General features: G+C 37.4%; 1 protein-coding gene across 1 annotated transcript in view; it reads right to left on the bottom strand.

The window, feature by feature from the left end:
• LOC125230221 (protein alan shepard) overlaps positions 1-23,844 on the bottom strand; it is a 171,160-nt gene that overhangs the window by 16,958 nt on the left and 130,358 nt on the right. The window contains 1 exon segment of the mRNA XM_048135310.1: positions 1,462-1,730. Coding sequence (XP_047991267.1) covers positions 1,462-1,730 — 269 coding nt within the window.

The following is a 23,844-nucleotide window of genomic DNA, read 5'->3' as shown; positions in this document are numbered from 1 at the left end:
TATTGTTGGTTCTTTTAATTTAGTACCAAGGCCTAAGACAAAAGGTTTCGACGGGCCCGGGCCCGGCTGAGGTTCCGCTTCGGTATAAAGGTCTCGACTGACATTGTCTGAAACCACAGAATATGCATCACAATCCTCCTCATGAGCGTAATAGTTATTAGGATTAACAAGTGCTCGCAGCTCGTTTACTTGTTTAGTTAACTCATGGAGCCTGCGACGGGACTTTTTTCGGCCCCCCCTTTTCTTGCTGCGATACCGGCACTTGCGTTTCGAATCTGATCTCGACGATCCCGAGGAACTGGAGCAGTCCGTACTATTACTGCTACTTGCACTAGATACACGCTTACGCCTTGTTTTTGGGACATTCTCGGCTGGTTTGTCCTCTGGCTTTCCTTCTACCTCATCCATAATTCTACAATACAAAACAACAATCAAAATCGAACGGCAAAAACCGTTTTAATAATTAAATATTTCAAATAATTTTGGAGGGTAGATTCGAAACCCTTTGTGTAGCGTACAAAAAACAAAATAGTCACTCGATGATTACTTACGTGAATGAGTTGTCACAATAGGTAACCTTTCACTAGGTATTCGATTTGATCGATTAACTAACAAAATTTTTAAACTTATAATGTCAATTTTAAACACTAATGGACTTATCTGAGTCGAGCTTCTTGTTAGCACGACCTACCGCGGCGGGAAACGAGACGCCAATGACGAACTATTCTGGGATTTCGTTTTAAATCAAACTCATCCCTACTGCCAGGTGGTGAATAGTAGGGGAAAAAAGAGTGAAATAAAGTCATAAGTTAGAAAGAGATAGCAATAAAATGGCGGGAAACGACGTGCCTCTCTCAATTAATAAGCTTCGAATAACGGTCAAGTCAAATTAATAATAAAAAAATCCCTCGTCGAAAGGAAATATTAATTATTGCAGAGGCCCCGGACGTCGACGCTAATCCAGAATTAGTGAAGGTTTACATTTTAAAATATTGCGTTTTAATTTGTAAGCAATCCAACAAAACTGGTACATAGCAGGAAAATATCAAATTACAAAATGTTAATGACATAATTTAATTTAATTAATTTTGGAGACTATATTCTGGGTATACAATTGATGTCCCCAGATATTAGTTGTGCGTTTTTATTTTTTATAGTAACTATTTATTTATTTTTCATGACACGTATAACGTTGTAGAAACTGACGCGTAAAAGAGCCCTTACTTACTTTGCCTCACATCAGTTACAGTATATTTACCTACAGTCAATATGAAACTATGTATTTGATTTTAGAGTTTTGTATTGACTGTTATACATAACATCTGGCACATTTGGACTAGGTCCTTATCGGTGGTGTTCTGGTATACAGCTTGGTGAACGGTGTTTAACGCCGACGCCGCCGCCGTGCTAACGCCGTATAAGGCTATTACTATCATTGAACAACTGACTAGTGTCACTTACATCTGGCACATTTGGACTAGGTCCTTATCGGTGGTGTTCTGGCTGAGGCCGCGTATGTACAGGTTGGTGCGGCTGAGCTGCTCGCCGGCGGCGCCGGTGGTGGAGGCCGACGACGCCGGCGGCGGCGGCGCGGTGCTCAGGCTGGTGGACCGCGTGCCGCCCGCCGAGCCCGTGTTGGAGGACGACGAGGACGCCGTGTTTGCCGGCGACGCCGCCGTCGGCACACGCGCGCCCGTCGCGCAGCCGCCGCCTATCGACGCACCGGTGTACTGGAACAAACAGATTATATAGTTAGTACATTCACGGACGCAGACTGTCATCATGTGTCATAGGCCAAAGGAAACAAATGACTACGCTACGGCTGTGGCCGTACTGTCCGGGGACGTGTTAGTTTGTGATGTCAAATAATGTACACCAACCCTTGGGCATTTATCAAAAAAGTCAAAGCATTAAAATAAAAGCCGGCCTGTCGGTTGCCAAGAATTAAGTCGGTAGAAGAGATGTTGTGATTGTGATACTTTTTTTTTTCAAAATTATGAGTTCCTTTCTTACAAAATGTTTACTGCTAATTAAGCCGGTGAGGGGATTCATTATAAGTATGTACATCCATAAACAAGTCGTTCCCTTTAATAACAGCATATCTCATATGTGCATAAATATGCACAAATATAATCTGAAACTATAGACCGCACTAAAAACGCCCCCATACACGATAAAGAGTTTATGGCGTCATCATTGATATCTTATCGTGTGCTACACTAACATCATAATCATAATACCTATCATTTTCTACATGGTAAGGTTACTGTTACCAACTGCGATTTTTTAAACGGAGAATATTTTGATCTTAATATTTGACGTTTCCTTTTGACGTTTGTTTCTTCTACGAGTACTTAGAATCTTCAAATACGGATATGTAAAATTAACTTTTATCATGTATTCCCCGCTCCGTTGATACCTTTTCTATAAATAGGTTCTTAATTTTCGCCTGTAAACATGTCTGTTTCTTTCAAAACAAATATCTACCAGTGTTATTTCAGGCCTGATCCTGGATATGTTTACTTAGGTACATGTTTTTCTACAAATCAACCCCACTTTTCCATTCGATCCGCCTATTACTGAAGTTTTCACTCATCATACTACTTGAACAACTTTTATCAAGCAGAGAGTCCTCCAAGTTTTGTAAAAGTCCACTTCAAGTTTCCTATGGAATTTTCTCTAGGTAAACAAACTCATATAGTTACGTAGTTGGAACGACTATCCCTAACAGGAATGAGTGTTAATAATGTCCTCATCTCTCGAGTCGCGGAACGCTCCGGAGGCGATTTCATTGAAAATAACTGCTCTCTCCGAGACGTGTTAAGACGTGGCCTATTAGTTATTCAGCCGCGGTAATGAATAGGGTGGAGTAATGAGCGAATGCCGATTCCAAGCACGCACCCTTAATCGACTCGCACGAAGACTCGTACGATCTAGACTGGCCGCGGTCGGGTCAATCAGATCAGATCAACAAACATCGTGTAACTGTATTCATGTACGTCCTTTAGCATCTTGATACAAACATGTTGGTAGGTACTTACTTAGCAAAATGGCTACGTAGTATCTAGGTAAAGATTTTGTTGACTTCTTGGATGAATTGTATTGCCAGTTTAAGGATGTTTTTAAATCGAAGAAGAGAAAAAAAGACTGCACACATCACCAGACCAGTTTTGTAGGTGCAACAGTTTTGGTTCGTGTTAATGTTTGTCTTCATTTGTTTTATGGCTCACAGTTGTTAAAAAAGTAAAAATATTGCGGTCAGCTCCTGCCAGCGATGTGTGTAGGTAATTATTTTAATTGGTTCTCCTGTTACCAGTCACATACATATACATACATACATGACATTATCCTGTGGTCTATTATAGTTATTTGTTATACAAGGGGGCAAAGTTGTATTTTAACGCCGAGTTATTGTGAAAGATTGTTATGTAGATTAAATAAAGGGTGTCATTACTTTTTTTTAACAACGCAAAAAATGCGTTTGTCACTGCTTCCAGTAGTTCCCACTTTATTGTAAACTAGTGGAATACTATTAATGAGGGGAAAAAATGTTTATTTATACCGTGGTAGTTTTACATAAGTCGTTTGTGCATATAAATTTCATTAGAATTATATTGTCTTTATTATCTGTTAACAAATTATCAAACTAGTTCCCTGTAATACAATTAAGACTGCTTAGTTCGAGCATCGACACGTATTTAAACCATAAAATCGTTCGTTTATCTACCTGCGCCTTAATTAAACCCGTTATCAAGTGAGGAGGGTGTTTTCAAAAGGGTTTATCTCTCTATGAAGTCAATACAAACATACGCCGTTTCGAAAAGGTCTTCGAGTGATAGTAAGCTCAGGTAGCGGAGGAAATTCGCAACGTGTGCGTACGCGATAGCTGTGTTTTGGTACAAGTGTAGTGATGTTATTTACATTTAGTTAACATATTAAAGCCATAAATTGCGTGGCGTTGACACTACGACCGCTCCGCTCTGGGCGCAACGTTACGTTCGGTAACGATAAAACTTGTAAGTAAATTAAACTACAAGTTAATTACTGTAATTTGCGGAATGCCATAAAATTTAACAGGTTGTTGCATTCGTTCCAGGTTTCCATTTTATTTAGTTCAGTAATTTTTCGTGTCAAGCAGCAGATCTTCTTTCTCTTTAATGCTTTGCTTTCGTCCTAATAGCTGGCTCTAAGTAAAATATGAATAATAATTTAGTTAGGAATTAGTACTCTGAAGAAAACGCAGTAACTAAACCGCCTATGCTGACATAAGCTATTCATTTCTGTGAAGGTGTTCAAGGAATCCACTAGAGAATTCTCACTAAGTCGATATTTACTTTTCTGTCTAGCATTTACTTCTAAGAACGTCTGCCGTAAGCTTGAAATATAAATAGGTTTAGTCGAAAGCAAGAAAATCGGATAACGGAATCGTTCCGTTCGTATTAAAAATCGATTTTGAAATTCCATGCAATGCTATTGTTTGCTTCAAAATTAACTTTTATATTTCATGTATACCTATGAAATAGATAATGAAGATTTATACTGTGTCTGAGTCTAGACTTCTAAAAGTCTTTATTTGTCGAGATTTGCTTGTATCTTTATACTAATAACTGTATTAACCTATCAAAGAATCTTTACGGCAAGCGACAAAGTGGACCTTTTTGGACTGGACACGACATATTATGTTTTTTCCTCCCAAATCACAAAATGTTTCCTAATATTGCTAGTAAGTAACAAAACATTTATACATATTGTCAAGCCATTGTATTGATAAGATATTCACGTAAACGGCTCAACCTCGTTAGCGGAATGTATTTTAGCGAATTCGCCGTAAACCGATTGGTATCCTGTAGAGTGGAGTCCGCAGGCAATTGTGCCAATTTGTGTAAACTGCCGCAATTTCGTGTTAAGAGGGGGTCGTACGAAATCCTCGAAAAGTGCATTCGGCGTTTAACAAATGCTGCTCACATTTCTAAATTAAATGAAATAAAATAAATGGAGTTATTATCTTAAAGAGTGTGTCTACAACTTTTGACTATTCAGAATCTCTAATTATTAAAGGTATAATAAATAAACCCACGCAAAGTTGACCTAAAATGAGAAAAACGTATGTCGCCGTTTAGTAAACTTTGTTAAAAAAATTCAATACTTTAGTTATAACATTAAGTGATTCTAAAAGCCAGATAAATGGACTAGAAGTTTTGAGGTTTTTTATATTTTTCCTCTCAAAGGCAACAAAGAAATTTTACCTTAAATTTAAACTATCGTAAAATTTCCATACATTCGCCATTGCTGTCAGAATTCTCCTTTCGATTAGATGCCGTGAGCGGCTCATCGGAGGCAGACGTGTCGCCGGTCGCTCCGCGTTGACAATTAAATTTGACAAATATTTTGACAGAAAATAGTGTACGTACACGAAAAACCATACCAGTGTAAAACTGTGCTCAAAATAATTAGGGTAAATCAAATATGTCAGGTGGAGATCCAATCTCATTTAAAATTTTAAGGTGCATGGCTTGTGCATAAAAAATAAATAAAAATATATCACATTATTAAAGAAAATAACGAACACAACCGAATGAGTATAAATGATTTCATTCTAGTTCGGTTAAATTGAAAAAAGTTTCATGTTTTGTTTTACTCATTGGAATACATTTTCATTACGCTGGTATTAACAGTACGTCATTTTAAAAATATATATGACAGTACCTATGTCAAATTTTGTCAACCAAACTTCACAGGTTGTATGTAAACAATTACAATTTAATTTATTCATACATATTCAGATACGTATTAATCGATTCTTACTTAGAATAGAAAAAAGGGGAATGCGAGCGGGTATAGGTATAGTGCTTCTGGTTCAAATTTAATTGTGTATATTATAAAAAAATGACTCAATTTCATTAAAGATTTACTCTGTGCATACCGCGAACACGTAACCGTAAGTTGAAAACAATAATAATTATAAATCACCTAAATACATCGTTGTTTACAAAGCGCTTGTTTTGAATGGCACTTCTCCACTCAACTAGATCAAATATTCATGGAACACCAGCTGGTGACTTGAACAGCCGTGCAAAAATATCTGATTTTCTATAGTGGGCCATAAGTATATGACGACATGTTCCCGGCAAAAATTTGTGATGCTCCGTGACCGGCAAAAACATCGTCTCTCTTTCTAGCGTCTCGCGAGCGTATAGCGTCGGGCCAACTGTATGGAAAAAGACGCCGCGTCAGCGCGGCTTAGCCATACAGTTGGCCCGACGCTACGATCGCAAGACGGTAGATGTGGGAGGGTCCTTATCGGCATACATATCTGATCGGGTCGCTTAAAAATATTTGATTCTTTATAAAAACCTAAATTACACTTTCACCCGCATAAATATCTATCCATTGTTAAAGCAAATATACTCGTATATCTTACGGGCTAGAAATCATTAATATGTAATTAAAGTGCAATAATAAACCCTACCTGGTTGCCTTACAGCCGTAAATTGTATGAGGTGATTTGACAGTTTCACGAAAACGGTATAGACTTGTGTCATTGGATATGTCTGTCTCATCTGTTCTTAAATTATGACAAGTAAACTTATTGCAAATCTAGTATCAGAAGCCTTTATAGGTACAAGCTTTTATTCAACTTGCCTTGTTAGTAGGTATGTTAGTTTGAGTCAAAACGTAGAAGCTAAATTTGACCCACTTTCCGGTTTCCAATTGAGCTGAAATTTTGCACACATATGTAAATCAAGTGACAATGCAATATTATGGTATCATGGAGCTAATCTGATGATGGAGCAGAAAGTGATCATAGGAACTCTGTTATGAAACGTCGTATCCCCATTGAGTCAGGGGTTTTTAGAAATATCTCGGAGAGCAATAAATATTTTTTTTGCAAAAAAAACTTATTATAAATTGGGAGGTGTAATTTTTTATTATCTCTTACATAGCATTAAGAAGAAAAATCGACCAAGAGCGCGTCAGTGTAGGGTTCCGTAGTTTCCGACATTTTACATAATGACAATTTAATAAATACCGTAATTTGGGGTGAAAAGGGTTCCGGGGGTATATAATGTTATTATATTTCTTGACATATTCCTTCTATTTTCCGCAATCAAAGTAGGAAAATAATATATTATTTTTTTATTATTATTATTATTGGTATTTAGGACAACAGCCGTAAATATTCAACTTACATAGGTATTTTTACATAGTATTAGGCCAATAACAGTTATCTGTTGAGTGAAAAGTATTATACACAATATGTTACTAAAAAAAATGTGTTACATATTTAAAATTACAGTGAAAATGTGCAAGCCACACATTTTTATTTACAGTTTCATGTCTGTCAAAGTTGACGTTCAAATTTATTGGATTTTGACTCATTTTAATCGTTCATTATCCTTTTGAATGTGTATACACTTCTAAAGTTTATGTATAACAGAAAATCATAAGACATATTTTCATTTTTATAATGATTTTCATGAAGAAAGCGATGCAACTGTGTTGGGGAATTTTTACGGGATGAATAAATATCCGCGGCCTGAGGGGTGAATGGGATCAGGAATGGGGGGAATCGGGTCGCAAAGGGGGTGAATAGGTTTACGAAGGGGCTGATTAGGGTCGGAAGAGGGGTGAATTGGGATGTGTGGTCAATGCTTGTCACATTGTATAAAATATATATAACTTACCTAAAGTGGTATTTTTATGAATGACCTCTCTGTATATGGACGCAATTTATACGTCAATGTATTGCTTCGTAGTTAGACTAGATACAAGAAATTAACACTTAGAAATGTTAATCACACTTCTGTCTACCTCCACGTTTCTACTTAAGTCCGCAAAAATCACCCATGGTTGCTATAATATAGACGGATTACTTTAAAATAAAAATCATAAGTATGAAACTATACAACTAGGGAAGAAATAAAATTATTTTATTGAATCATTTTTGATTTGTTCTTTTTCAAGTTTATATAAATAATAAATTTTCAATTCACTCAAAGGTTGGAAGAGATCCCTTATAGGGATAAGTTCGCCTTTGTACATCATAACTATACTGTATTTTTATGTCCTAACTTGTCTTATGTACAATAAAGTGTTCACATACATAGTATACATACATAATATTGAAATAGATATCATACACGAAAGAAAAAACGACAAGGCCCACGGTGGCTGAGCCGGGAATCGAACCCGGGTCTTCAGCTTACGCAGCTAACGTTATTACCACTAGGCCACCAGGCCAGGTTAAAAAAACCGGCCAAATGAGAATCTATTTTCGCACAATTGTAAAACTAAATTATTTTTACTAGTTACCTCCAAAATACCAAATAAAATTGGGCTACATAGTACATCGTTTTCTGAAGATTTTGGGTTCATGGGGTCGGAACGGGTATAACTAACGTAATTTATGGTGAATAGGGCCAAAACCGACTTTTGAACGTCGATAGCAGTTTTTTTATATGTGCCATGCTAATTTTTTACACAAAAAATCTTCCGGCAGTGTGAACTTCGGTTTGTCTTTGAAAATATGTCGTTTTATTTAGTAATTTTCGCTCACCCTAACGTTGGAGTGAATAGGGTCGGGAAGGGGGTGAATAGGGAAAAGGGTTGACTCTTTCGGATTGCGAACAAAATATGACCTGTCACGAGCGTATTATATTTATTTTACCAAAAAATAAGGATTTAATATGTTATGAGTGGTCGGTAATGAAATCTACACATATTATGATAACCCTTAACCAACCTTTATAGTTAGATGGTGCTCTGACGAGGTGAATAAGTAAGTATGGTCGTGGGCAGTGCGGATAACGTGTCAAAATATAAGCATAGTTTGTTGCTATTTTTCATGTTTAAATAAACTTCTAAACTAACGTAGTGGGTATTAAAGTAAAAGGTTCACAGTGAATATTAGGTTGCCAGAAATGTGTTTAGCTATACCATTGTATTGAATTTTGTATCATAAAGTCAAACTAGGTATTTACTACTAATGATTTACTCTGTGGGGTGTCTTTGATCACTTGCATGGGGTAACATTGACCATAATGACACATAGTTAATTATTGTCTGATTTTGTCACGGTACTTGTTGAGGCTGATAATTTGATCGCTTCTTGTGATAAATATTGAAATAATTGCAAATAAAGTTGGTTTTTCGAAGATGTTAATTTTTATTCTTGATCAAAGTAACCCCAAAATAGCGTTAAAGAGTTGTAATATTTGACTGCGAACCATTTTTTTTTATCTTTTCTTGACATAAAATACTTTTGTAAGGGATTGCATTCGATTATCATTAAAAAAAATATATAGTGTATCAAAGTAACCCCAATGTCAGTTTATGTTTGATCACATCGTTTTTTTTCTGCGTACATTATTTTATTTATTTATTTATTTATTCCTTATTGCACATAAAAAAATAAGTACAAATGGTGGACATAATGCCTTAAGGCATTCTCTACCAGTCAACCACTGGGTTAAAAAAAACATTTCATACGTGCAGGCATCGTGACAGAAAACAATAATCCTGATATCACTTATTTTCATTATTTTTAAAATCGGGACTTAATCGCGTATAACTACATATTAAACTGACCTCCAACGTTTTAAGGACGGCGTTGTCCCCGTGGTCTCGGAGAAGACTGGCTTGAAATGACATCAACACCTTCTGACAGCCGCGCGAGTTTTTCGAACTACCCGCACTTGGTTTTGATTATCAACTTGAACTGTTTGCGCACTAGGGATGTTACTCTGTCGACATACAACACTGACGATATTTGATTTAACGACTGTCGATATTATTTTCGGCTTACACTTATTAATGACAGGATTCCATGTGGATGAGATCCTAAAACCTTCGTCCCGATTGAAATTGCGATGTTTTTTGATTTCAATGGCTTCACGCACTTTTCTACTGTAGAAATGGCGTTCCGTGGAAAGGACTTTAGGGTCATGTAGTTCGATCCAGTGCTTTGGCCTTGACTCTAACAAATGTTCAGCCACGGCAGACTTGTTGACCTGACGATTTTTCACAGCCGCGATGTGCTCCTTTACCCTTTCTTCTATGGTGCGCTTAGTTTCTCCAATGTAGGAGCTACCACAACTGCAATCAATTTTATAAACGCCAGGTGATTGAAACGGTATAACGTCTTTAGGTGATCTTAGGCTTCCTGCAACTTTGGATTTAAAAATAATGATGTGTAATAATCGTGAAAGTTTAAATCAGTGTATCACTTATTTTGTTACCTTTTTAGATTTTTAGCAGGAAAAGACTGAAAAAGTCCCATTTTTTTCTTCCTTAGTTACGTTACGTTGACCAATTTTGGAATTTATACTTCTCTAACTCCTACATTTAATGGGTAAAAATACCCATTAAATGTAGAAGCTAGAGAAGTTTAAATTCCCAAATTGGTCAATGTAACCCCAGTTTACGGTAGACACCGTCAACCTATTCTAATAATTCTCTTTTTATTTGAAAGAAAATTCGTTACGATAATATGCATATAAAATATGCAATCTAAGATAAACAATGCTTTTCATATGAACTATATAGTTACAAACTTAGTTCAGATTTTTTTGTACAACTTTTAAAAATTGTTCTACCTATCAAGTTCAAAATAATTTTCCTAGAAAGTCTTTTTTCTACTCCAGAACTATTATTCATCATTTACAGGGTCGTGCATAGATCTTTAAAACCCTACATAAAAGTCTATTCCCCAAAGCCAGTGTCCGCCGGCTTTCCGCGCGTGCGCACTATCGAAAAAACTGAAAACGCATTGTTTGGCTCTGTAACCATGGCAACGCCTTATAACGATACGGCGCGCGTGCGCGGGAAGGCTTTGGGCAGCTGAGCTGACAGTGCAAACCTTTGCGTCAAAATACAGGAAACAGTGTGAATTTCACGAAAGTTATTCAAGAAACCTATTAAAAACTAAGTGCATGGTCGTAGAAAAAGTATTGTATGCAACGGTGTTTAACTGAGTCAAAAAATACTCGTGCCGTCTTAATAACAATTTTCGGCTTCGCCTCAAATTGTTACCCACGCCACTCGTCTTTTTTGATCTCCTTTAAACGCCTGTTGCATAAAATACTATTTAAAGTTCTGCTTTTGAGATTTTTTCATATTTGAGAAAACAGCCCTTATGGCCTGAAATACGGCATACGGCAGTGATATTGACATTGACATATGCTTTTTCGTATTTTGATGGTATTTTGACTGCACTGTATTTTTTCCATGCTAATTTGAACCTTATCTCTGAGCGATGTTTTTTAATTTTCAGTTAGGTACATCACAGATGTGTATGACATGACATCTAGGTATTTAGCCATTTAAAAGAAACTACAAGGGGCTTTACAGACCTGGCGACTGCAACTGGTACAGGGCCTAAACCATAATTTAAAATTATATTGTGATTTTTATATGTATTTGTGGTTTATTTAATACTAAGTATGAGTTTCAACATTTTCAACTCAAGGAACTGAAATTAAGAGAAGGGATTCGGAAATTGGGTAAGATCAAGAGTCTGATGCAGATGCCGATGGCAGTATTGGATAAGATAAGATATGTGTCGATATTCCCTGTCTTTCTTTGTGTCTCTGACATGACTGCTGTTAGGTGTACTCTATTCATTAGGTTTTTATTTTATACACATACTTTATTTTTGTATCAAAATAAATGATAAATTGATAAAAAACCTAACGACCAAAAAGAATAAAGTACCTATCTGTTAGTCTTTAATACACCCCGCATATACGTAATGCACAGCACAGGCCTCCGAAGACCGGCAGGGCAATCATGGTCGCGCGATAAATGGTATAACATCGGGCCGTCCCTATCGCACTTACAAATAGTGTGATAGGGCTGATGTTTTATCATTTATCACGCGACCATAATTGTCTGCCTGGAGGTATCGGCCTTAGTTTAGCCCTTCACACACGTCTTTGAATAATGTTTGCGGGGATAGGCAGGCTGACGATTTTTAATCTAAGTATAGAAAAGTAACGCAAAATGAAGTGCAAAGTAATTTGAAATACACCTAGATAAACAATCAATTGAATAAGGAACGTTATCTACATATTTAGGTAAATTTAAGTCACATGAGACATGAACAGAGAAGGAAAGCTAGATGATGCGTATTTTTTCTCTGTCTTCTTGTATGCTACCTTTTTTACAGTTTTAATTTCTCAAAGGAGGTCAGTAGTTGACTACAAACTCAAAATAACACTCTTGAAAAAAATTAAGGGTCACTGACCTTTCACAGTAAATTGAGGTAGTGTGAGTGAAGGGTGTTTGTGTGTGTAATGGGGTAATTTGACAGATTCTGAAAATTCTCCCTGCTCTACCCCCTCTCTCGATGTCGACTCGACTGGACAGAATAAAATGTCGCTGTGGATTTGTGGGCCTACGAACGTGTGGGTAAAAAATTGAAGAACAAAATTAGGAAAGAACGGTCGAAGTTACCGATCTATATCTAATTAAATACAATTTTAATTCATACCGTACCACCTATATCTTCAGTCGAATATCAAATTATCTACCTACGCTTATAAAATTCCTATGCGCTTATTAAGTAGGCACCGAAACCCGATAACTTGTTAGGTGTGTTTGTTAGGTATTAGGTGTTAGTTCATAATATTTTATAGTAGTGTTAGTTTTACTTTTGAATGATCTCTAATACGGCCCTGAAAAAAAGCGAGCTTTTTTGAAATAGGCAGCAAACGAGTAGACGAGCCGCCTGATGGGAAGCAGTCATCGCCGCTCATGGACATAACCACCATGGGCTTTGAGCGGTAAAACAATGAAAATTTAAATGCGCTTATTATAATTTGAAAGATGCCATCAGCTACTATTCGCATTTTAACATGATTGTTACAAGCGGTTTTATTATAATTGCAATGTCCCTTGAGTTTTGATAGCCAGTTAACCTGAGCTTTATTAGAGAATCCGTATTCATCGTTTTAGTAATATTAAAAGCACGTAGAGCGCCGTAAAAACGAATCCTTCCTATAATACTCGTACTTTGTTGTCCAGGGTACATACCTAGCCAACATCACGATTGCTTACCAGTGGTCCGTAGCTAGCTTTTAGACTACGTTTCTTCGTAGCGACAACGAACGATTATCATTTCGGCTTAGCCACGGCTTTTAAGCGTAGGTACATCGTTGACACTCTGTGGAGAACTGGCGAACGATACGCAGCGGGCTCTGTCGTACCAATACGAAAGCTCTTCGTATAGAAATTAAAATTTTGAAAAAACCCCCGACCGCGACATAGTAGATCGATTTTCAATTTCATGAAATATGGCTAAGAACACTCCCGACTAACTCAGCTTTCAGAAAAAAAAAATCTAAATCGGTTCATCCGTTCGGGAGCTACGATGCCACAGACAGACACACACACACACTCACACACAGACAGACAGAAAAACAGACAGACAGACAAACAGACAGACAGACAAACAGACAGACAGACACGTCAAACTTATAACAGCCCGTCGTTTCTGCGTCGGGGGTTAAAAAAGAGATCATTATGATACGATGCGTCAAAGTTTGCAATCTTGGCTAGACGCCCAGATGACATTGTAAAATATATAATTGACGCACTCTGGCCGCGAAGCCTCTCGTTATAACAAGCATGAAGTGGCTATAAAAGTGTGAAATGTGTGATTATTGCCTTAAGCTCGAGAGGGACCCAACATTATGTTCTTCTGACCAATTGACTCAATTAAGTTTATTATACTTTAAATTACTTAAACGTATCATACGTACGTAGGTAGATTATTTATGTACGTACTGGGATAAACAGCACATCAAATACTAAATATACAGTTCGGAAAAATGGACCAGACATTTGCCCCCAGTCGAGATTTGTCCCGCTGTACCTTATGCAAGTATCGGGCTTTATACCAAATGGCACAGTCTAAAGGCAAACAGAGATACAAATTGTGCTAAGGGACGTCATACAATACTGGCTCATGATCTCCTGAGTCTCTATCTGTTATTAAAAAACTCAAGCATTACTGCCATAAGTACATGCTTTTCCCCTCACTAGCTCGGAAATACGTGTTTTGTCCTTTAATACCAGCGGGTAAAAACGCATTTTATCCACTAGTGGGTAAAGTAATTTGACCTTGAATAAAGTCAAATTAACTGCGTTAAAATTGATAAAAGTAGGTGAATCTAGTAATAAAGATGATTTACCACCTGTGGAACTACTGGAAGCACTGATAAAGGCATTTTTTGCGTTGTAGTTTCCTCGCTATAGTGAGGGAAAAGTTTTATGTTACACTCGCGGGTGCAAATGTATTTTACTTCTCGTGTGTTAAAAAACTCGCAAGTTCAGGATTCTATTATCGAACCACTCGCTTCGCTCGTGGTTCAACTATAGAATCCTTTCACTTGCTCGTTTTTCAATTCCACACTCGGCGTTAAAATACAACTTTGCCCCCTTGTATAACAAATAAACTATTAACATTAGCCAGTGATCTGCATACAGTAACACAAATTTCGCTCTCGTCTTGAACCTTCAATCCACAATTTATTCAGGATCGTTTAAAACCGTAAGGACACGAGAGAAAACCGTCTATTATCGACCAGCCGGCAATAACAAAGTAGCAGTACGTGTCCGCTTAAATGGAATACTCTCCATCCTTGTCCCATAATTAAATACGACAGACGGCCGCGGGCCCGCGGGACCGGTGTCGGATTTAAGTTTTGTTACGCGGAGAATTACCACTCGGTTTGGTTAACGAAACTCTCTGTAACCGAGATTTATCGTCGGATAGTTCCGAGTAGGGTGGCCAGTTTGGGAAGTCCTGATGAGATTTTGTTTAAGGATAAAATTTCGGCCTCTTTTAGTTTTCTTCCAAAACGATGGCTTTAGCCCTCACAAGACAATGGTGTCTTAGCACTTACAATTCCTTTAGTGATTTCCCAAAAGTTTATTTCACTAATATCGCAAGAGTGTGTATTCATATATCTACTACCAATATAAAGCTATATTGTTTGGAAATTTATCAAGATATTTTATATAGATAACATAATTTCATACCTCCTAAAAATTTAACAAAATATTTACCAGGGAAAACTGGACGCCTGGTCAACCTGGCTACTCCGAGAGCCACTTCGTTTACGATCTTTTGACCCATTCCTTTTAAGAGGTGGTTCGCACTTTGTCGTAACACATTTTGTTGCCCGCAACCCTCGGAACACAGAACTGTCAATCCGATGAGACATTGTTTCCCAAATGATTGTGTTTGCATTGCAGATGGCATTTGTGCGGAGCAATAACGGAAGACCGCGTGTGCCGTGGCGCAGACATTTGTGTTATTTGCATGTAAAATGGGGGCCCAATCAGTCTGGCTTAGTTCGACAGGTGTCGGGGGCGGGAGCTTCTTGAGTCTTGACGACTAATCATCACGTCGCAAACACGCTCAAACTTTTGACAAAGAACCTATATTTTGCATACTTAGTAAGCTCGCGTTGTACGTTCGCGGGTAATTTAAATTCTGACGTTTTTCTCCCCCGTCCCAGTGGGTTTGGGCATAAATATTATGCGTCGACATTTTTACGGTTGTTTTTAATTTGTGTAACATAAAATCACTGAAGTTTGGTTACAACAATGTTTTTGAGAAAAGATATTTAGGCACTTATGTAAGCTACATAGTTAATTTGAGTGAAAGGTATTATTTACCTATAGATTAATTATGTTTTGATAGTGTTAGTAACAGGGTCGACTGCATAAAAAGAGACGATACCTTTCCACAGCAGTGGGATACTAAAACAGGATACTAAACATATATTTAATATACATATATTGGTAGGTAACTGTGGTGAGAAATCCTTGATAACATTAAGCAAAAACAAATGTATGCACACAGTGGTGGAGATGCCTCGTCCCATAAAATCACGATTAAATATTATAAAAGGAGTCCTCTTACCAGACCTAATCAGTTAAAAATTCATGCGAAAATACTAATAAACAAGCGTTTTGCACACAGTTGTGTTAGCAAAATATGACTTACTCGTATCTGAAATATCTTCGGGAGGGCACTCGAGATAAATGGATTTTTATTTGTATCGGAGGTACGCTTGCAAAAGGAAATGCAAACATCGCACGGGGCGAGTCCACTTGACAAAAAACATAAAATGGAAATTCAGAAAGGTCGCTACCGCTAGAAATAGACGTCAAAGCGATTCGGTGAATTATTTGAATACAGCTTGTTTCGTACCGTCAACAGCGCAGGTGATGCCTAATTTAAATGTTAAGAGAACGCTTGTGTTCTCCCTGAATTTAATAACTTGATATTTACTTTTAAATAATGACATTTAACTGAACTCTTGGATTATTTTCCGTGCTCACAAAGGAAATTTTAATAATGTACCGGAAAATAAGGCAATATTAGTTGAAGAGGATATGATCTATATTTGTTAAGGATACAAAATTGGGATATAATCTGACTACCTACCTATCATCTAAAAATATATTAAATAGCATGTTGAAGAAACCTACCTAACATAAATCGTTCATGATACATGTATAAGCCACGACCGAAATTACTAATACTTACTTAATTTACACATAAACCAATTTAAACTTTTTCCTACAACTAATCCATTTTCATTTCCGCCTCTAAAAAAGCCTGACTTTCAGTACGTGCCCGTTGTACGTTATTACCGCACAGTCCGCACACATAGAACGCGGATGACGTCACGCGCCCCCGCCCCCGCGGCGCAACAGTTGGTCGCGGCTCGATAGCGCAGCGCGTGCGTGAATGCCACGTCACATGGTGCCACCACGCTGCCCGCTTGGTTCCCACTTTTTTTTTATTTATGGCGTGGATGCTATCGCCATTCCCACTTTTTAAGTTGTTTTGTATGTATTATGGTACCTTTGACCCAAATTGCGAATGTTATTTTAACAGTAACTTTGGATTGTCTAGCCGACTTACTGAGATTTTAAGACTAAGTACTTATACGTTAATGTGTTTTACTCACTTATTGTATTATGACTCCCTATATTATTCACTTCAATAGAATAGCCGCGAATAAAGTAACTTTTAAACACTAAGAACCAACTATTAATTAGGTATACCAGGCTATTAGCTATTAAAATCATCACAATTTCACAGTAGGCACTTTCAACAGATTACAATTATGAAATAAAACTATGGAAACGGATTAAATCGCGTATAATGAATTTAAAATACATCCCGACGTTATACGTCATTATACGCGATTTAATCCGTTTCCATAGTTTTATTTCATGAGTAACTTCGCGGTAACCGAAGACAATATTAGATTACAATTAGTTAAATAAACCAACCGACTGCTGTAGGTATGTTGATGTTACCTACACATAATATCTTCTACTATTATTTTGCACTCCGAAAGCGTCCCATTTGAAGCGCATTGAAAATCAATTTGCAAAAAACTTTACACCAACAGCTGCGCGATACATTTCCAATTTAATTAACTAGAGACAGTTTGCAGATGAAATTCCCGTTTTGGGAACCACTTTGTAATAACATTCATTCAGAATCCATCTGCTATTCACGCCAAAGCTCACGGAATGAAACATAAATCCATTCAATCTATTAAAATTGAGCGCTCCATTTGTTTTATCGTTGTTTCAATCAGCGGATTCATCTACAGTTACTATATCTGTATCGTTATATTATACAAATATTTTGGTTCAATATTTGTGAAACTAGACGGGGCTTACCTTTATTAGTTTCGACTGTAGAAATGCTATCTACATTACTTTATTTCTATTGAAGGAAAACCTAAAGCTTTTTGAATGGTACCTACACTTTTGGAGTGGTTGCCGAATTGGGTACCAAAATAGGTATGATATAGAATCACTATTTTGAAAAAAATCTCGTATCTCACACTGCTCCTCAAAGTTGATTACGCATTCCATACATAGGTACTACATTTTTCTTTTCACTGACAGAAGAAGATTGTACAATTTTTTTTTCAAAGTAGTGACGATAGGTACGTTACAGCCCGAGAAATTAGAAAAGAAATGCTTCGGTATTCGTGTGAAATCAGACGTAATCGTAAACTGGACTGACTTGTCTTATTTCCGTAATTATGGCTCTAAAATTCAAAGGCTCCTATGAAAGCTCACGCACTGTACTTTGTTGTTATAGTGCATGACGTTGCCACAACGCACTAAATCATGTTATGCCAAAACTACAACTTCTTGTTGGTAAGAGCATTGCGAATATTAGTAATATTACGATATACTAGAATTCAGTTTCTGTTTGACCCGAACACGAAAATGTAGGAAACGTATAATATCGCTTTGATAGCTCAAATAGGAAATCCCATTCAAACATTAACAGAATTAACGGAAATAATTGGATTGATACGAAATAATGGGAGGAGAATTCGGGAGCTCGCTCCTAATGGAATAGCTGAAATAATTAACTTAAGTCCGCACCTATCGCTCTATTTCTTATTGCGCAATGTTAATTGTTGCTTTGGACCTATTGTTAAACTTTGGAGAGTGAATAAGGCCTCCGTAATTATATTAAATAGCCCCTGAGAAAAGATGACAAATACAGAAGGTTTGAAAACTCAACTCCGTGCAAAAACTTGTTTTTATTCTGACACCAAAACTTTTCGTGTCTTTAAAGATAATTTGCGAGTAACAAAGTTTATATTTGGTCAGAGGTCGTTAATCTACGAAAGTGTTTAAAAGAGATTAATAAGGGTCATCAATTTATCACTCGCTGCGTATTTAGAAGAAGGAAAAACATCGGTATTTAAGGGCGACAAAACAAATTGTCAGCGACAAAATACGGGCACCCTCTGTTTTCGCCTCGTAAAATGGAGGTTCCACGGACTCGACATACAGCTTTGGGTCAAGCGTTTACAAAAAAATCGTTTACCAGTGCACGGACATATTTAAATATCGGTAGCGGCCCGGCCCGCGTCACTCCCGCATTAACATAATTTAACAAAAAAACACCCACCCTCACAGCAAAAAAACAAAAACGGTTTTTCATCCGTGTCACAGTATAAGGATATATCAGTAGTTAATCTCCGGCAGCGGCGGCGCGGTCGTTACTACTGCGCAAGGTCACGCAGGGTTGTACAACGTTACTATAATCGACTTCGTACAATGTAAGTTGTTGTAAATCTAATAGGTACTATTAACTGTAAGTAGGTTTTAGTATAACAATACCACGTCATGACACCACATTAGTCAGTATTGAAGATACAAAAATCATTATAAATATATTACTCTCATACGCGCAATAGTAGATTGTGTAACAATAATTGCAAAAGCGTTAATTTAAGTGTTCATTTTATATGTTTTCTCTAGAATACACCCAATCCATCACAATAAAAAAAGATTCGTTTGAACTAGAAACGTAGGTACCTACTGTCCTACTCGTATTAGTAACTGTGTATGGCGCTATGCTAGTACCAACGCTCTTTCTACCTTTTTATCTAATAAAGATTCAAGTACGTATTTGTTTCTTAAATACTGACGAAATCATATTTACATAAAATGTTTGAATAGATGTTTGCACAATATTTAAGTAGGTACCAAACTTTCGAGCTAGATAGATCGCAGCATCTACCTAAATGTCGTTACAGATAAATCCTTATTGATTTTAATGTGTCATTCTAGCTTTAAATCTCACTTTTACGCCATTTACGTAAGCAATAATGTACCTAACACTGCAAATATATAACAACCACTTACTTTTCTGGGTGTCTAGGAATTCTAAAGAATGACATTTCCGCATTTTGAGAACTTTCCATACACCCATAAACACTACAGTAACGAAAATATGTCTTCGGTGCTGACGTCATTTTCTCCCGAACTCAACACGTCAACACAGCGCGCAAACGCGGCCCCGACTGTCCAGCCCAATAATCACCAGTTTCGCATGTTTTCGCCGCATGCGAGGGGAGGGAGGGGGACACACCGCGCGGCGTGAAGTTTGTAAGAAGAGTTATTACTGGTTTTATACTGTGTCCGTGTGCGATGGACCCGAATCGCGGTCCACAATATTGGGCAAGTTTTGTAGACGAAATTACGTTAGAATTCTTGTGGGATGCCTTGTCGTGCGTACGGGTATGGTACGGATGACTTGAATAATCGTTACAGTTACACATTTTATTGCTTTATCAAGTTACACGCATGATTTGATGTAATAAGTGTCACCCAACCCAAATAAAACTTCGAATAAATAGTAAAGAAGCTCTGGAAAACGCGTCTCGGAGTTAAGATCAAATGCGACGGCACACACTACATCCTGAAAGTAAGCATTATCTCCTCACAAAACATTAGCCGGGACATGTATCGCCGCGTCACGAGGGGCTAGGGTCCTTCACCTTCCGCCAGAGCCGAAATAAATCTAATTCTTCGGATGACAGATATCAGCAAGCCTTGTTTATTTATACTTTCACCCTGAACTATTCGAGGGTCGTGCACATGTGCCGAGCGACCGCTCATTCAACCAAAATAAACTACGTTCTAAGTCAATAAGCTAAGATGGAAAGCACATAATACTCATAAACATTCCGCAAACCCGACGGAATTTTTAAGCAACAATGAATATTTGATTGACCATGATCATGAATAAAATGAAAATTCTGCTACAAATATTAGGGGCCGCCGTAATCGTAATGACTCCGCTCGACATTGAGAAAGGATCTCAAAGAAAACGACCAGAGAGAAAGCTCCTGAAATAAATGTGGTAATTTCATCTACAAAAATTTTCCTCGTAACGCATAGATTTAAATACATCAGCATAATCTCTAAATGTAATGTGAGAGTGGAGCCAGGAGGGTTAAAGCCTAAAATATACGGGTGCTATAGCAAACTATGTGGTTTATGGTACCTACCTACTCTAGTGTTGATGATTCTGAATTTTATGGACATACTTGGACTATTTTATATTCATATACTATTTGAACTTTGTCAACTATGTTACGAATTTATGTCATAGCCATCATCCGAACGGAACTGTCGTTATTATTCATTAAATTCGAATTTATGTCATAGCCATCATCCGAACGGAACTGTCGTTATTATTCATTAAATTCATACTTTTTACTTTGCCACAGCGAAGTTACTAAAGTTCTACAAAGACGTCTTGACTTGTGTAGCAGTAATGCATAAAGTTAGATAATCTCTGCACCCGCCACTATCACAGTTTTTCCCCTTTATTAAAGCTAATGTACACTCATTGTAGGCTTTTTATAGGTAAGTAAAGATTAATTTCATGGGTCGTTCCGTACAAGGGATAAAGTAGCACTTAACAAACAAAAAATGGTTAGTCCCTTTTTACCAAAAAAGCGAGGTCTATTTAAGACTCGCCGCGAAGGGCGCGACGAATCTAACAAGCTCCAGAATTGTGACAGGGCTGACAGCTGACATATTCTCGTCATTAATCAAGCCGCCGGGCGACGCCATATTTTGATTCGTGTCTTGTCGAAACTGCCGAACCCCGCCGCTGAGAGCGCGTGCCACCCTTATCATATGACGTTTTTGTAACGCATTTTTTCATCAAATTAGTATTTAAATCTATGTAGATTGCGGATCGCTCAAAGAGTTAGCAGGCGTCTAATTTACACGTGGGTGAAATTACTCCGTAAAATGAAGGCTAGACACATTTGACATAAATATATACTTGTAGTACCTGTAGACTGTATTATAATAGGAATATAATATACATTACATTATCGTGAAGAAGCAGCTATAAAACATAAAACCCGCGTCCTTTTCTTAATTTTCAGACAGCTGAATAGTTACTTTCAGCTCAAGAGAAAAGAAAATCAAAGTTAAGTCCAAATTACATACTAGCTTTGAATGTCTAATGCTCCTTAAACTTTATCAGATGTTTTACGTCTATCAAGGAAGATTTTGAATGTATACAATTAAAGTTTAGGTTTGTTTATTTATTAAGCCCGAAGGGCTGTAGACGCGAGCTCGGCCCACAACTGTAGTTTACTGAGGAAACATTATATTAATGAAAGCTATAACATGGTAATAAAGATGCTATTACTTTGCTGCTTTAATAATACACTTTGCTTTTATAGAAAATAAACTGTAGGAGTATAACAACACTATAATATCTCGGCACCTGTATTTTTAATCTTGTTGTCATTTGAATAGTTCGTGTACCTGAAACGTTTATTATTTTGTTTATTAGTTGCATTCTACAAACGCGTACACCGATTTTGATGTTTCTTATACAATTTTTTGGTAAATATGTAGTTATTTAGTTATTTTTGTGCCATGTAATATTAATAGCATGTCTGTTACTATATTATTCTGCGAAGTGAATAGTTACAAAGTTGCAAAAGTCAGCAATATAATGGCGAAGGCTATTTGATATTCCACGGGGCACCACACTCGCGGAACTACAGGACACTCGCCCGATTCGGACGCGCTATATCGGGCAAAAACGGAACTGGACGATTTATGTTCATTCATTATTAATTAGCTTTATGTGAAAGGAAACTTGCGTACGGGGCTATTTGCTATATCGATCTAACCCATGCATTATTCATTAGGTATTTAGTCACCTCCCTGTCCACGATGCTAAACTTGTCACTTCCTATAATATGAGCTACTATCTACAAAGTGTAAACAACTACCTACTTAAAAGAACTGTAAAAATGCGATATAAAAGTCTAGTTTACTTTACTTCCTACGTGCTGAAACACTTTTAGTATCCACGTAATAAATGTTGCTCAGCAATAGCGGCAACGTATACAATCTCGGCGTCTAGTATCTTGAAATTACACGGCGAATAAAAAACAACGTAAGGAGGAAACAGATCGCATAAGCGGAATTCTTTTTCGAGTAAAAAAGAGTTCAGCATCGAAGGCGACCATGAGATAAATCCCGAAGGAGAGGCGTTGTAATAAAACACGTACGACGCGACCCGCTACATTTTATTTCAAAAAGCGATAAGGGCGCGAACGCAAAGAAATTCCTTTTACGAGATTCTTGCGGAGGGGTGGAGCGATAGGTGGTAGACTGTTGGCGGAGCACGCTCCGCTCGGCGACATCTGGTTTGTGTTGCCGGCGCCTCGCGCGTGAACCCTCCGTGCCACCTCACACGATCTCTATATCCGAGCCCGATAGCTATCGTTAAACCATTCAAACTGTACCCGTACCTAATATAACAAGGTGTACGATAAAAATCACTCAAATGTACTAAAACACAACAGACTTGCAATTTTTGAGAGGTTAAATATAATTTTTGGCGACTTTGACCGACTAGAACATCGTACAACCCAACCGGGAAACTCACTATAATATACCGCCACTTTCAAAAATCTAGTTCGTCAAAAACTGTCCGCAACTAGCGTTCAAACAGTAAACAGCAATCCAACTATTCACAGAAACATTTTAATTTAAGACTGAAAACACCAAGTAAATTTACTCAACAGTTTAAGCCACTTAAATTTAAGTGAGAAGTTTAATTTGTTGGCTATTGCTCCAATATTTATGTTTCCAAATACGAGTTGATCTCAGGCCCAGTGGGATTAGTTTCTAAGTGAATTTAGGAGGTGAACACTGTGGTTTATTGGGTAGCGTTGCCAACGGCACTCCAGTCCGTAAAGGAGGGCAATATCGCCTGTTGTCTCGTCGCCTCGGTCTCGAGTCTCGACGCTGGCACTCGCCTCTTAAATTTTGTTTATGCAACAAACACAGTTTCAATCTAATCTTATTTTGTCAAATAAATTTCAGGTCAGAGTTTACGATCGCGGATAACGTTATGAGAGCAGCGGCTATTTGCGAGTGCTGTTTCTGCATATTTTTAAAATAAGGATGTACATATACGTGGAAAACATGATTCTTTTTTGATATATA

Source organism: Leguminivora glycinivorella, chromosome 10 (genome assembly GCF_023078275.1).
Source record: "Leguminivora glycinivorella isolate SPB_JAAS2020 chromosome 10, LegGlyc_1.1, whole genome shotgun sequence".
Lineage (NCBI taxonomy): Eukaryota > Metazoa > Arthropoda > Insecta > Lepidoptera > Tortricidae > Leguminivora > Leguminivora glycinivorella.
This window is presented reverse-complemented; position numbering and strand designations above follow the sequence as displayed.